Source organism: Balaenoptera musculus, chromosome 3, assembly GCF_009873245.2.
Source record: "Balaenoptera musculus isolate JJ_BM4_2016_0621 chromosome 3, mBalMus1.pri.v3, whole genome shotgun sequence".
Lineage (NCBI taxonomy): Eukaryota > Metazoa > Chordata > Mammalia > Artiodactyla > Balaenopteridae > Balaenoptera > Balaenoptera musculus.
Window position 1 is genome coordinate 75938092 of NC_045787.1, and position 16803 is coordinate 75954894.

The 16803-nt window shown below is 34.1% G+C and overlaps 1 protein-coding gene across 6 annotated transcripts in view; it reads right to left on the reverse strand.

Annotated features, from left to right (window-relative positions):
* The window catches only part of TTC37 (tetratricopeptide repeat domain 37), a 164228-nt gene that overhangs the window by 46448 nt on the left and 100977 nt on the right, over positions 1–16803 (reverse strand). For all 6 annotated transcript variants that reach the window (XM_036846124.1, XM_036846127.1, XM_036846121.1 and 3 more), the window contains 15 exons: positions 12241–12381; positions 11315–11416; positions 10331–10470; positions 8093–8179; positions 7899–8002; positions 7330–7456; positions 6518–6697; positions 6060–6184; positions 4881–5134; positions 3603–3705; positions 1243–1419; positions 1010–1154; positions 764–842; positions 613–674; positions 443–499 (listed from right to left, as the gene is read on the reverse strand). In XM_036846124.1, coding sequence (XP_036702019.1) covers positions 443–499; positions 613–674; positions 764–842; positions 1010–1154; positions 1243–1419; positions 3603–3705; positions 4881–5134; positions 6060–6184; positions 6518–6697; positions 7330–7456; positions 7899–8002; positions 8093–8179; positions 10331–10470; positions 11315–11416; positions 12241–12381 — 1883 coding nt within the window. The remainder of the gene's footprint in view (positions 1–442; positions 500–612; positions 675–763; positions 843–1009; positions 1155–1242; positions 1420–3602; positions 3706–4880; positions 5135–6059; positions 6185–6517; positions 6698–7329; positions 7457–7898; positions 8003–8092; positions 8180–10330; positions 10471–11314; positions 11417–12240; positions 12382–16803) is intronic.

A 16803-nucleotide genomic window follows, 5' to 3' on the forward strand; every position in this document is an offset into this window, starting at 1 on the left:
TAAAGGGATTAATACCTGCTAAAGCCAAATCTAAATTACCAAGCAAAGGTTAAATTTAAGTTTCTAGAGAGTACTAATAAACGCCCTTACTTCATCACCCCACCCCCAACACAGCCTACATGGGACTCCTCCTAATGTGTAAAAGATAAAAAGAAAAACACCCAAATAATTCGTAACAGAATTATTTTAGTCTCCAAATGAAAAAAACAACATAATTATAAAACCAGAAATTTCTTGTGACATGGAAAGGGAAATAAATCTTACACATTCATTATTCAATATAATAAAGTGAACGCTATCAATGGTCTAGCACATTAGAGAGCATGCTGGATAGATAACAATGTGCAAAGTATTTCTCCACAAGAAGTTAAGCTATTATGAAGAGGACATATATAGAAAATGTTCTTTACTTTTAATAGGACAAAACAGACAATATATGTACCTCAATCTTTTCATTTGCAAGGTATAACACTCCCAAGTTGGTCCATGCAACAGCATTCTAAAAAACACACATATACAAAATTAGGTCCCTTGTCTACATAGCAGTCTCAGAAAATCATTAACACTAAATTTTGAAGTTATTTTGCATAGACAGAGACACGTAACACTCACAATTTGTTCTGATTGGATTGATTTGATGAAACAGTGCTGAGCAAGGGCATAATTTCCAATACCTGAAAAATACAGACTTCAATAAAACTGAACTTTACTGCCTGAAAACAGGCAATCTTCTAAAAATTTTGAAGTGTTACTCAATTCTTACCACTGTAACATGAAACTACACCAAGAGCATTCCAGTATAAATGATTATTACTGTCAAGTCTCACAGCCTTTTTCAGACACTGAAAAGTAAAAGTAGATAAATTTTTATTTCTCAGAATATCAGCATTTATATCAAGATAAATGTGGTCTTATGTGAAAACACTACAGAATTTACTTTATCAAAAGCATCTTTCAGAAAAGCCCTTAGTTTTTTTAAAAGATTATGAAAAATTTCTCAAAACCATACATGCAAAGATTTCTCCAACAGCTCCTGAAGATCATTTGAGTTGCTGCCTGTTTCTGCTAGATGTTGTGCTTGGCGATAATAATTAATTCCAAGATCACACCACGTATTAGATGTAGACATCAGTTTTAATGCATGACCATAACACCTATGGAAATATAAAAGTGAATGTTATATTGTGTTATGATGTTCTAATTCGATTTGAATGTCATCCACTGGCAATCTTTGTAAGTTACCTTCCTCCAAGATGGAGGAGCTCATTTTTCTTTAATACTTGTTTTCTTTCTTTCTGACCTAGGAGGCCTCCTAAGACACTAACATTCACTTTAGATGGTGAGACAGCATACAGACTGGTACAAGCATCCCCAACTAGCTTCCAAAGGCAAGACACATCAGCTCGATGCTGCAGAGCCCTAAAAAAAAGAAACAGTGTGATTCTTACAAATTATTTCCAAAAAGTATGGCGTTTACCTCCCTCACTACTACATACAATTAAAACAGAAAAAGTATATATACAATTTTGATTTAGTTCCTTAGTTAAATGCAGTAAATGCTTTACTGAATTCCTTCTAGCCATCTTATATCTTATCACCTCCTTATTATGAAGAAAGGAAGAGGGGAAGGAGAAGGAATGGACTGTTTTAAGTGACAGAAACTTTGTAAACATTTCTTTGGTACTCTTTATCATTTTTCTTAGAAGCAGCAGAAATCACATAAATAAATCAATAAATTGTCCAGGACCAATTTACCTTTAATACTGAATTTTTTAAACTATGCTTTTTGTGTTTGTCTATTTAAACAAAAACCAAAGCAGTAAAGTTGGTAACTGTCTCATAGTTGATTATTATAAACTTAGGTTTTGCTGGCAGATCTTCCCTCAGATATTAAAAAAAAAAAGGACTAGTAAATGTAAAATATATTTGGTAGTCCAAAGGATTTTTACTCTCTGAGATCAAGAATACCAAAAAATCTAAATAAGAGAATGTGAGAAACCGTATTTATTGAAGCAAGAAAGACTCAGTGGACAAGCTCAAAAAGTAAATAAAAATATTAATTATGGTGATAAAGGGCACTTCTTTTTAGAATGAGAAAATCTCAGTTATTCATTTCTCTTCACTTTTCTCAAAATCTTACAAATAAAACACAGCAATTTCACAATTAAGCCAAGTCTCGATAATCAGCTATCACAAACAGCTATGTTACTGGCAGATGGGCAAGCAGATGGAACATTTTTCATAGCCTTTTCTACTCATGGAGTCCAGCCAAAAATCATTTTTCAATGTCTCCCTGAGAAACAAGATTAATTACTGCAGTCATCACTGAAAGCCCACTGTGAGGATCAGGAGGAAGGACAACACTATTTGTAGCTCTTTTGCCTAAATATCTTAGTGTAATTTCTAAACTTGACAGCATGAAAGAAGAAAACAGAGGGGAAAACAGAAAAGAAAACACTGGCAGTTTTAGCAACCTAAACTCTTATCTCCTTTTAAGTTCAATAAAAAAATAAAATATCTGTAAAGTGAAATAACTTCTACCACCCTTACACAAGAACTGTGGTAGTGTGAACTTTAAGTCTAGAAGTAAATATAAATGTGGGGATATCACTTTAAAAGTTTCGTATACCTCCTCCTAATTAGTTGTGAGTGTCATCCAGAACAAAATTCCCCAGACTCAGAAAGGCAGTATTTGTAGCTGAAGTATCATCACTCAAAGGTTCACATTTACCCTTAAATACTAGTTCAAACAAATTACACCCCTCTTCACAATACCTTCCTCTTTGGAAAGAGCCATATGTATTACATAAGACTTGAAAAGTAGCAATAAAAATCAGTGGGAGAAAAGAATGAAGTTTTCATTTCAGATTTGGTTCATGTTCAAAGCAAAGCAATTCTAGAGCAAGCAAATCAACACGACACACAGGAGAGGGCAAGTAGGGAAAGAAAGGAAGTGAAGCACAAGAAAGATGTTTAAGAGCAAAAAAATTTAATTCTATGTCTAACTTGAGTACTTTTTAGTCATCTATCACAAATAACACTTCTACCTAACGAATTTAGTTCTATAAAATAACCAGATTTACTGAAATTTTTCTGATTTATTTCTTGTTATTAGACATCACTTCTTTTCCTTCACAGATTCTCTCCGAGAGCAATCAGATTGCTCATCTCCCTTCACCTTCAGCCCTACCAATTAGTCTAAAACGGGCCCTGATCACTGAATGTAAAGCCTATTGTGCACCTGAAGCCCCATTTTCCAATCAGTTCCAGTTAGAGATACTTGCATCTCTAGGTCTCCTGAAAGAGAACAATAACACGTGGTACCCAAGCTGTTGCTCCACTAGCCGACTGCTTCTTCCTTCCCATCCTTCTCTATGCTTCCAGCATGTCAGCTGCTAAAAGCAAGAAATTGTATCTGTTCCCCAGTGCAAAATTAATACAATACGTATGTTACAGAATTAACTGACTAGTCTGTTACTCTTTTATGTTTGAGATTCTGAATAACGATTGCTATAGCTAACAGGATAAACAAAGCATGATTTCCTAAAATTGGCTTTATTATATAATACTAAGAAAATAAACTCATAAACAATGATACTAACCGAGTAAAATATTCCAGTGCTTTCTCTATGTAGTCTACAGCTTTCCCATCAAGATAATCGACTAGAGCTGCTTTTGCCATCATGAGATGGCATTCACCCAAACCTAAAATCAGGGAAGTTTGTAGTTGTTAAAATATGTAAAAGAAACACTGAGAATGAACATCAAATAAATTCATTGGTGTTATATTACAGCCACTTTCCAGAAAACAAAACTTAATGGTATTTTATAAAAGTTATCTTTAAGCATGGCCTTGATGCATTTATTAAAGAATTCAAATGGCAGGGTTCTGCTGGAGTAAACATGTACTAAAAGATAAAAACTATCTATGGAACCTAAGAATTTCCTTGATTTTGGGCAAATTACTTACCTCTTAAAATCTTAGCTTTGAAAATGGGGATATTACCTAATAATATCTAATATGATGCTACTTGCTATCATATTACTATTTATTAGGTGTTGTGAAACAAGATTTGACCTCTTTATATTCAAAACTATGTAGCAAACTATACTATCAAAATTAAATGAAACAGCAGTTTCCTAAAGTGGCCAGTAAACATGTAATAAATGTGAGTTCTCCTTCTGTTAAGGAGTTTTATAAAAAAATTTTTTAAAAAGGGTTTCAAGGCCTAAGTTACATGTCACTTAAACCATACACTATTTCTGAATTAAACCCCCCACTGCTTCTTTAAAAAGGAAAAGGAAAAGGAGGGAAGCAAATATAATGAGCTCCAGGTTTTTTTTAATGGTTAGAAGTAATCATTAAAAAATTAATTAAATATGGATGGTGGTGTTTAAATTACCAAAAATAATTTGTTAAGAAGGAACAGGTATCTATAAAGGAACTAAAATTAATTTAGATAATTACAAAACAATGCAAGTTGCCTCTAAAGTTCAAAAAGTTTAAAAATGAGATTCTATAATTTACAAAGTAACTAAAAGGTATTAAGATATTCTGAGAATATAGTGAATTAATTATCAAAATATAAGAGCAGGGAAATTCTTGTTTTAGAGATCCGTTTTCAGATCCCACAGCTATCATGCTATTTATCTAAAAGCTAAATCTCTATCTTATTACTATTTATTAACCGTTATGAAACAAAATTTCATCTTTCTATATTCAAATCTATGTAACAAGCTATACTATAAGCGGTTCATACTGGACACTTGCTGTTGACTAAAGAAGTCCTTTTCAAGTTACTCGATACATTTAGAAATTTATTCAAGGATTTTATACTTCAGTATCACAAAAGACAAAGGAGCTATTAAAGAGAAATTACCTTTCAAAGCAGGCACATAATCTTCTTTCTTTTTAATGATCAGCTGGTATTGAGCTACCGCCTCTTTATATTTGCCTAGGATTTGCTGTATTGCTGCAACCTTAAACACACTGTATGTGGATTCGGGGTTCAGCTCACTGGCTTTTGTGAAGGATTTCAAGGCTGTTGTATAGCCACCTCTGCTTAAATATGCCTCTCCTAATGACTCCCAACAATTGAAGTCCTTTGGGTCTGCCCTCAATGCTGCCTGTAAACTGAAATTTCAAGAAAGAGTAAGAGAACTAAAAGTAATAGAACTACTTCCATATCTGAAAGAAAAATACAAAGTAATTTAACTGAATCACACATATCCATGGTTCCTCCTATGGATAAAAGTGGAAAACCATATTTATTTAAAGCAAGTATACCTGTTCCTTTTATGACATGGGTTTTTTAATACTAAGAAATTTTATTGTAATTTTAGAATGAATAAAAACGAAATAAATTTTTGAAGAAATGCTCACCAAAATTTCTTTCCCTGGACTATGTAGGAGAACTCCAGTTTCCTATCCTACCAGAATAGGTATATATCTCAATATGCCTCATCACAGTCTATAAGCCCCCACCAAGCCTCCTACCAAAACAAAAATATGAGAGTTGAAAAATAGGAACAACAGGCATGCTTTAAATTTCTGATCAGATTCCATAGCCATGAAAAAATTTTAAATGCCTGTATTCTAGGTATTAACATAAATCAGAACAACTTTGACTCAAACGTATTTTCTTTACATGGTTCAAACCAAATTACTAAAAATGAGCTGCTCCAAATGCCCTTCAAGCTGCCAGTGTCTCCCCTTCCCCAAAACAATGCTTGTCAGTGGGAGAACAACAAAGATATTAACCTTGGCTTTTTATCATTCCTTAAATTTCTATTGAGAACCTGTTATATACATGATACTATTAAGACTTCACTTCCCTGGATGGCTCTCTCCTTAACACAAGGACATCAGTTAATCCAATTTTGTAATTCCAGCGCCCTGCAGATAATAAGAACCAATTAACCATAAATAAATGTTGCTATTTCTTCCCTCAAAATACAACCTGGTAGGAGGCAACTTATAAGTTCATTTTGGATATAAATGGAGTTTAATTTAAGGAACCATTAGGCTATCAGAGGTTAAATATAGAAAGGTGCCTTACTCAGCCACTGCTTGAGAATGTTGACCAGCTTTTAAATAGTATAGTCCTCGCCTAAGCCAGGCCCATTTTGCCGCTCCAGCACTTGCCTTTTGAGTGACTGTTGTTAGGATAGCTAAGGCAGTTTCCTAATAAAAAGAAAAGACTAGTATTAGAGATATTAAATATTATAAAAATACTGAACACTTATGTAAATAAACAGATATATTTTCATTTACCACTTTTGATTTTTTAAACTTACACTGGTATATACTGAACCACACTTTCAACATTAAGTAATTTAATATCTGCCAATAAAAAGAAAATTTACTCTATTTATAAGCAGTGGCAGAAATATTTCTATAGCCTCTACAAATTAAAATTAAAAAATAATAACTTTCAAGTACACATATAAAAATATTTCTATTTCTATACTCAGGATAAAAAAAAAAAGACAAAAGTGTTTAAATTATTAGACATACCATCTCTTCAAGCTCTACACTTAAGTCAACTGCTGCAGCTCCAGATTCAGCATCAGTGTCATCTAATTCAAAAGCTTTCCTGTAACATCCACGGGCTCTGTTTCTATCTCCTACTACATCCCTGTAATAATGACCTAAATAGCAGAAAACTTTGCCCATGTATGTATCCAGTTTGGCAGCCTGTGAAATAAAAATTGATAATAACACAATATTAAAGTTTGTTTGGAGGGGTCCCTTTAAAAACACAAAAGACACACAGATTAAAGAAAAAAATTAAATATACAAAAATATGCCAAAACATCCTTTAACGTAAGATTTAAAGCAGACGTGAAAACTGGCCATCACCGGTTATAGAAAACAAACAAGTATAAAAATACTATTCCTCTGCTAAAGGAAATGCGAAATTAGAGTTATTATTTCATCAATCTGTTTCTATGAGTCAAGATAGGAATGTAAAACTTCTAGTTGTTACACATCTAAAATATAAGAAGTTAAACACGTAGAAGTATATAAGACTCACATGCCAATAAAAGTACAGTGGAAATTACCTAAAAACAGTATTGTTTTCCAAAGGTACTTATGTCTCATTTTCTATAATATGTGTTTCTTAAATTAGTAACTTTTACATTTTTATGGTTTAATTTTCTCCTTGAAAACCCATACAACATTCTCACAAAACCTTATGTGTGAGAGATGAAACACAAAAAAAAATTCAGTAAAGAGTAATTTTAAGTACCTAACTTATGTGATTATTATATTTGATTTCATAATGAATCCATTTCAACTAAGAACTAAATAATAGCATATGTTACCTTTAGAAAATGGGTAAGAGCCTTTGTTTTATCTTTTCTTGTTTCTTCACCCATGGACCAATATGTTAACCCAAGTTGGTAATGATATTCAGCAACTTCAGCATCTTTCTCAAGAGCTAGCTGCAAACTAAGTCACAAAAGGGAAGAAAGGAATATTCAGATAGATAGACAGATAGATAGATAGATAGATTAAAAAAAAAAATAGAAGACACCTAGTTGGAACAATCAAAGTTTGACTTATTCAAGGATGGTAAATTAGAAGCAAGTCATTACTTTAGGATATAGATCATGAGAAAAAAAAAATGATTAGAAGAGGAAACCAAACTTAAAACCAAACATTATATGTGCTTACTGAACATTATGATCAGCTAATGAGATTTCAAACCCATCGTGAAATTTTCTATAGTTACTGTGCTACATGCTAAATACATTTCTTAAAAATACTAAGGCTTACAAAGATCAAATTTATGCAACACTAGATCTTTATCAAATCCATTCATTTTGAATTTTTCAAGAAATATTAAATTAAGATAGGACTAGGTTTATGAGCAACCTAAATACATCCTTACCATTTTTCTGCTTGTAGATAGTCCTTTTTGGTAAAATGAATCAAAGCCTCCAGGGCATGAGCTTCAGCTAGGTCAGGGTAAGAAGAGAGAAGGTCTTCCATAATCTATAAAGTATATATCTATCAATTCCATATCCAGATAAAAATAACTTTTAACTTAAAAAAAAAACCCTCAGTTTAAATGAAAACACCAACCTTTGAAGCTTCATCTAATGAGCCTTTGTTCAGATAGGCCAAGCCTTTGAGAACCAAAAGTCCTGGGATATTATTTGCATCAGAAACCTAGAAAATAATTGTAAAGAATTGCTATAAATCTCCTACAACACAATGCAGCAATGTTTTGCTTTAACTAAAGAATGACCATGGTATAAAGACTTAGAGGTCCTGATTTCTATCACTATTAACACTTTCATTCTTTGCAATCTTTTTATTAAAGAAAATTTCAAATACATTAAAAAATTAGAGAATAGCATAATGAACCCACATGTACTTATCATCTAGTTTCAAAATTATTAGCTCAAAGCCAATCTTTTCTCATCTATACCTCCACCTAGTTCACCACACTCCGGCTTAGATTACCCAGAAATCATAGCTTTTCATCTGATAGTTTAGTATTTGTATCTAAAAAATATGTTTATTTTTAATAACATAATCATACTACCATTATAAACACATACACAAAACCAACAATACATCCTTAACATCATCAAATAATTAACCAGTGTTCAAATTTATCAGTTGTCTCATAAAATATTTAAAGAATTTGTTTTAATCAAAATCCAAACAAGGTACGTACATTTCAACTGGCTGATATGTCTCTTAAGTCTCTTTTAATCTATAGGGTTCCCTTCCATCTCTTTTTTTCTCCCTTAAAATTTAACTGTTGAAAAATATGGGCCACTTTCACAGTTTCTCAGTGTCTGGCTCTTGATGATCATATTGTCATGGTATTGACATGTTCCCTGGTCCCCTGTATCTTCCATAAATTAGTAGGTCTAGAACTTTGATCTGATTCAGGTTTGATGTTCTGGCAAGAATACCTCATGTGTTCTTGCACCTGGTTATGTCTAGTTGTCTTTTTTTCTTGTGATGTTAAGCAGCCATTGATCCTCAATGCCTAGATCTATTAATTCATTATGGACTGCAAGATGGTGATTTTCTAATTCTATCATTCCTTCTTTCCTTATTCGATGGCATACTTCAACAAAGAGAAATTTCCCCTCCTCTCATTATCTATTTGATCATTCTGAGGAACAGTTCATAAAGGAAACATAGGATAAATACTTCGATTTTTTCCAATTGGTTCCTTAGCATCCTTCAAAGATTCACTTTACTGAGGATGATTTGTTGATTTTTTTTTGGTATCATCATTAACACATGGATTTAAACTTAAATGATGTGCTTTAATCTACTGCAGTTACTACTGCTCAAACCATCCCCTCTTTAGCCAGTAAAAATCAATTCATGCTAGTTCCTGAGCGCTTCTGACATAATTCTAATAGCCTTTTATGGTTTCTTTGGTTTCTAGCATTATACGATGTCCTGGGCTCATCTTGTACATTTTCTGTCTCAGACTTGGATCCACCAGTTCTTCAAGGAACTTTTCATTTGGTTTTAGTTTTTTGTAAAAAAAAAAAAAAAAAGAGTACGGAAAGACCTCTCCAAAGCATTCACCCAAAACACACTATTTGGTGGAAGGCAAGTATTGAGAGAAAACAAGAAAATAAGATATTTGTTCTTGAAGGATCCTGACAACTGTTCTAATTTTAAAGAAAAACTATGAAATGCAAAGCCTTTTAAGATATAAAAAACAATGATTTTTTTATAAAAATTCAGAACTCTGCAATATACTGAGTGATATAATTTTAATTTTATACCAAAAATAGCCTTTATCTGAAAAATATCTTTATATTGTTAAAGGCACCACGTTGTTATAATTCATAATTTACTAGTTTTTGCTAGGGAATTTCAAACTGCTTGACTCAAAAACAGTAAGAAATCAGTTTCCTTCTTAAATATCAGTCTTCCTCAGAGTGTTTTTTAAGTTGAATAAAACACGCAAAATTCTCTACCATGAAGCTACAAATGTCCTTAATAATTCTTGTCAATAATCTATGAAATATTTTCTAGAGGGAAAAATTTAGAATACCAAATTAATAATCAAGTATTGATAACCCAAGAGGGCAAAAAGAGAAAAGGAGAATAAGAGCAAGAACTAAAGAAAGAAATTGCATCATACGAAGAACATTGTAAGTACTTAACCAAGAGGCAAACAAATAACTTTAGGAGTTTCCAAAAAGTGCAGAGGTGGTGAATTCATACCTCTAACACAAAATTTTTGTAAGTAAATATTTGTGGTAAGGAGAGAGTGGCTGATGCCTGGTTGACCGAAAACTAAATAAGGCGAAGGGAAAAATGCAATGATAAGACTACCTGATCAAGAGTACGAATTGCTTCCTCTGAAGATTCATAATCTGAGAGTTTAATCAAAGCCTCTGCTTTCAAATGAAGACAAAGATTCTTCTGATGAAGACTGCCACCAGACACACCAAGATTATCTATGTTCTTCAGAGCTGACAAAATTAAGGACATCTGAATGAAGACAATCGTATCACTTCACTTTTTTTTTTCTTTTTAAGGGTAACATATAACAAATTGTAGATATAGTAAGAATAAACTGTCAAAACAATGCACATGAAGAATAATTCAAAGCTAACTATAAATTCTTCCCTGAACTCTTTATGAAAATATCTGAATTTGAAACAGAATAGATCTAAATTTAAAACCTCCATCTTCACGTAACATATAATAAAACTGAACATCCTGAAACACAACAACGGCTGTCTATATCTGCTACATAACAGAGGTTAACCCTTAGCCAAAGCATCTGTCACAAAAATAGCACATTAAGGATAATGGAAGGGAAAAGAAGTTGAATTAGGATGAACCAAGGTAAACTGTTTCCCAACTGCAGAGGCAAGGTCACCAGCCAGGCCAAGAGCAGTGCATCACTTCTCTGATTTCTTACCCCACACCTGACCTACGTGAGCACACGCAGATAGGCTCTAAGATACCTCTCCTTGTCTATTACCTACATTGAAGGAATCAAGAATCTACGTTAGAGTGAAGGTCGCAGGTCACACAAGAAGCTTCCCTGTTACAAAGACACAGCATCACCACACAAGCCTAAACTGACTTTGTCAAAATTCCAAGTGTAGGAAACCTTTGATAAATACTCATTGTTGGTTTAAAAATATAGTAGTAGACATGCACACAGACTTGGTGTGGTTTTTTTTTAACCTCCTCAATGAAATTTAAATTAGTTGGTAACTTAAAATACAAAATAAAGCACCATTATCAGTCTCCTTTAAGATGAAAAGAAACAGGGTTGGCCACCCTGGAAGATGTCAAGAATACCTTGATTGCATGAAAGAAGAGCTTCCTTAGGTTTATGCATTCTGACTTGGGCTTCTGCCAGATGATACCATCCAGCTGTGCAGAGAGGGCTTTCCTTTAACCCTAAAAGGATAACAGTAATCACAAAATCCAAGGTTTCCGTTACGACTGAGATGAATGGCACCACAATCCACTCCCCAAATCAGACTCCTCCCCTCTCCCTTGTAGTCCATATCTAATCAGTCACAAAGTCACATTGATTCCACGCCCCACCACTTCAGTTCAGTCCTCCATCATCTATCCCACATCAATGCAAGTGCTTGCCATCTACTCCAATTCATTCTCTATACTGTAGCCAGAACATTTCTAAAAATAAAAATGGGATTATGAAATTCCCCTACTTAAGACTTTCCGCTGGTTCCCAGCTGCCCTTTGGATAACATGCAAACCTCTTAACAAGGTTTGCAAGGCCCCTTTCCAACCTCAATTCTTGTCCCCTCCTGCTCCCATACTTTATTTTCAAATCTTGCTGAACGATCAGCAGTTCCCTGAACACTAGCTTTTCTCTCACCTCAGGCTATTTCAACTCTTGGCCTAAAATGCTCCTCCCGCTGCCAGGCTTGTATTTGTCATTCAGACCTCAATATGAAAGAAAGTTCATCCAGAATTGTCATACCTGATAAGACTAAATTAAAGCCTCCTAAGCATGGAGATAGTATCCTTATTTTACAAACGAAAACACTGAGACACAAAGAGTTTAATTAACTTTCATAGGTCTTGAAATTAGTGAGTGGCAGAGTTGGAATTCAACTTAAACAGACTCCAGAGTATGTAAGTACATTTTTTTGCTTCCATCCTAAATATATATATTCCTTAAAGAAAGGCCCAAAGATAAATGCCTGCTAACAACTATACCTCGTGTTGTATGCTGCACACTGAATGCTCACCTTCTGTTAAGTTCCTAACAGCATCTTCGTACTTTTTGTCTTGTAATGCTTTAATGCCTAAACCAATGAGACCTGGACCACTTTTTGAATCCATTTCCACTAATCTACAACAATACTGTTCTCCCTCATCAGTAAGGCTTCCTGGAATTAAAAGAAAAAGTTATTAGCATACATATGCCAATATGTGCCAAAACCTGTACACTTAAACCCCAAGAGCTGTCTTACACAAACACTTCCGTATCTTGATTCCAGGAATTCGAAACTTAAATAGACCAACAAATGTAGAAAATATTAACATTTCATAAAGAAAATGATGCTCCTTCTTCTTCTTAAATGCCAGAAGTAGAAACCACTTTACACACAGCAGTATGGGGAAACCGAACTTGCTGTCGTACTCAAGGGCTTCAAGCAAGAAACCTACTGCTACTTGCCACGAGGCTAAGACTTGGCCCGCTGTATGCCACCGGGTCTCCCCTTGCTATTCAGCAATAAGAACTCTGGTTGTTAGATGAAGGAATCCCTGTCAAAGGACAGTATCTTTGCCAGCCTCTCTCCCTGGACAACAACGTGCTGCTAGAGGTGCGGCAGCCAAGATGCCAGATGCAGGGGACTCTTCCAGCAGCCCAGGATCAAAAGACAGGCCACTCAGCAGGAAACTGTACAAAGACGTAGTCACATTCTTCTTAAGTTTACATTCAAAACTTTTTTTTCCTATATAAGTTAACAGTTAGGCTTATGTAGTAATCATCCAATGCCTACGTTTTGAATTTATTTTGGTAAAAAAAATTAGTTTAGAAAACATTGTAGGTTCTGGTATATTATATTTCCATTTTCTCCAACCTCAATCATTCTCAGAACTCCTGTTCCCAGAAAAGCACAAAAACAGGTGGAAAATATGATTTCTGTTTTGAGAATAAACTGGGACTACCATTCACCACTTTAATAAATTGTTTAATCACATACGGAAATTCTTAAAAAGTAATTGAGACAGTAATTTACAACTTGAAGCAATAAATAAGGGGAACAGATAAAAATAATTTATCTGAAAAAGAGACCTGATGCTTTAATATCTCTATAAAACAGCCCAAACCACATATGGAACCACTGTTTCAGTAACAGATGTCAAAGGTGAATTCTTTGCATGATACCATTTAGCTTATATATTTCAAAATTTTCAAAACCAGATATACAACAATGTATATAATTCCTAAGTAATATTTTATATATTAATTTAGAAGTCCAAGTTAGCACCAAAAATTCAAAGAATTCATAATGGCTAACGAATTAAAACTTCAATACTGTTTGGTGAAATATGAGAATAAACTGGAAGAAATACTATCTTGGTTAATAAACCAGTAAAAAAGATACAAGCCTGCTTCTAGACAAGAATTTCCCTTCCATCAATATGTTCTCACTATCGCTTCCATAAATATGAATTCCAAGAATAGACATGCCTAGTTCCATACACCCTATATCCTCCAAAAGCAAACCACTGGGGCTTACCTTCCCCCCCCTTTTTTATCCAGCGATACTGTCTAAACTAGATATCAAAATAACCTAGAGGACTTGTTAAAACAAAAAATGCTGAACCCTACTCTCAAAGTTTCTGATTCAGTAGGTCTGATATTAGACCTGAGAATTTGCATTTCTAACAAGTTGTCAGGCAATACTGATGCTACTGGTCCAGAGATCATACTTTAAGAATCACCGGTCTACAGTATTTACCAATACCGTATACCAACTGTATTACTAGCTTTATAACATATATACCCTGCCTTTGTTGCCTCTGTAGCTAAACAGTAATTTCTGAAGGGTAGGGACTAGTATAGTATCTTGTACATGTAGCCATTCATTAAATATTGTAATGATCCTTTAAAAATACCGTTATGAATTGATGTCCCAAAACGCTTAGTCTATTAATAGGTAAAGGCTGAGAATTACTATGGAAAATTAAAGACATTCACTACTCTAAAAAAGAAAATAAAATGGCTACTAAACTTTTACCTTCGATTTCTATCCAACTGAGTCAAAACTCTCTCTTACTCCACAGAAACACAATTCATGATAGTCTATCTTGGCTATAAAAACGGCCCTTATTACAGAAAACACACCTGGGATGAAAAGAAGAAAAGCCAATCATGCATCTTTCCTAAAAAATCATCCATATTTAGGTTAACTAAAAACTGCACACAGGTGAGCAAAGTGTGAATAGGCAGATGAAAATAGTTTCCAAAAGGTCTAGGATTCCACAAAAATCATTTAAACAAGGTAAATTTTCCTAACGTATTCCCCTTTGCTAACATCTGGGAGCACAATTATAAAAGCAAAAAGAGATTCAGGGAGACTATATTCACGTCTAGCCCTGGATAACATATTCTCTACATATGACCAAGTGGCACTTAGAGGATTTCTCTACAGTGTTCACAAAAACCATCAACAGTAATAACAACATGAGTGATCCTGTGTAAAGAGACAGGAATATTCCAGCTTCAACTCTCAATCCACTTCTTCTCCATACTAATTCTTGTTGAAAATACTACCTAAATAAATGTGGAGGATAAAACCAGAAAGGAAATAGACTTCATTGCTTTTGAATAGAAGATTGTTTATTTAACTTATCTGCTCTTTTTAACATTTAAAAGATTCTAAGATTCCAGATTTAGCGACTTTAAAACAGTTTGGCAATATTATTTTTATTTGTCAATAAGGCAAGGTAGACTTGGAGCTGATAAAAGATGTTCTGAAAAGGTTCAGAGTAGATGCTCAGTAATACCTATAAGAATTGTTTCCTAAAAAGTTTATCAAAAAAAAAAGGCAAGAGGTTTTTTTAATAACTAATTTATTTCTGACATCCCAAAGAAATCCATCAGTGCTGCAGAATTTTTCTTTTAAATTAACCTAGCTTGATGGGAGAAAAACAACATGTACTCATTTCTTTATTTCCACCTGGATTTTGTAATATTTCTGGAACAGAAAATCTTAAACTCTTTTCTGTTTGGATTCGAAGAAACAAGCTTTCTTATCCTCTCGCATTTCAGCAATAAAGCAAAATAAAATAAATCAAAAAGGTCATTTAGCATGAAATAACATTTCATCAGATGACAACTGTGAAAGCTATTCACTACTTGTTATGTGAAGCTTTATAAACTGAGTCATTTTGCAAATGAGTCTTCAAGCCTCAACATGCAAAGGAGGACAAAAGAGGATGAAATATATTTGTCCCCAGTGGAAAAGAACCCAGTGATTAACTGCTGTGAGGCAGCAAATTCTGCAGGCACTAAAGTACTCTGGGGGAGGATAGATCAGCCTTTAAGAGACCTCACAGATTTTCAGAAGTTTTTAATACATAGAAAGTCTGGCTTAAAGGAGCAATGAAAAGAAGAAAAAAAAAAAAAAAAAAAGAAAGAAATCATTAAGCACAGCTTCCTACTCTCCTACACATTAACTATTAAACTTCCACCCCAAAATAATGCTTCACCTCAGAATGTACCTAAGCCTGAACTGCTCCATTCCACAAATCCTTACAACCAACATTTCAGTAGGGAAAGAAGTCTTCCTTGGTGTACCATACACGTAAATATCCACCTACCCACTCCCCTTTGCCAGGATATAGATCTCTCTTTCAATTCTGCAAAATACTCATCCCCAAACCCTCTTTGAGAATGGTATTTTTTTTTCACAAAAATCAACACTCTCTCTAATCAATCAGATAATCCCTTTGCTATCTCTTTACTAAAACATTTTGTCAAGTATTGAATTTATGGGCAAAACTCTGCAGACTATTTGTTGATCCTATTTCTTCTATAATTTTGTAGGCTTTTTGATATACTAGGGCATATTTACTCAACAAATCTACATTATAGGATTATACGTGCCTATTAAGAAAGCATTTGATCAGTCCTCAAAAAGAAACGTCAGTGTATCTTCTTGTGCCAATTAACATGTAAGCACGTCAATAATGAGGGAATGGCACAAACCATGAATAGCTGAACAGGAACAGAGAGAAAAGGGTGAACAGCCATGAATTTCTCAATAGCAGAAAAAGGGGTGCAGGGATGAGTACCAGAGGCCACACAGTAAAGAAAATCAGTCCACTTATCTTGGGAACACACTGGGTCTCATGCCAAAAGTTGAAGAAACTGGGTGACTTAGAACTATGCTTCCTATTGGAGGAAAACAAACAAAAAAACCACACACAAAAAAAATCATAAGCACGCTTCCTGTACCGAAAGTCTCTTAGCATGCCTCTTCCTCCTTGACCTCAAGGCAACATCCATAGCATTAACTAGCCCTTTCTTCTTGAAACTCTCCTGCCAGGAGAGTTACTGCAATTCTCCTTCTCCTCTAAAAGCCTACTATCCCCTTCTCACACTTCCTCCTCTTCTCCCTTAAATGAAGTCAGTCCGTCCCGGATTGCTTCTTTTTATACCTGCTAACCATTTCTTCCTACTCTTTTCCCATTGCTGTATTCTAAGTTCCAATTCAATCACTGATTGAAAAAGACAGCCCTACTAAAGGCCTCCTAATCATAAAATTAGTTGCTCAATCTCTCAAGACAGACCT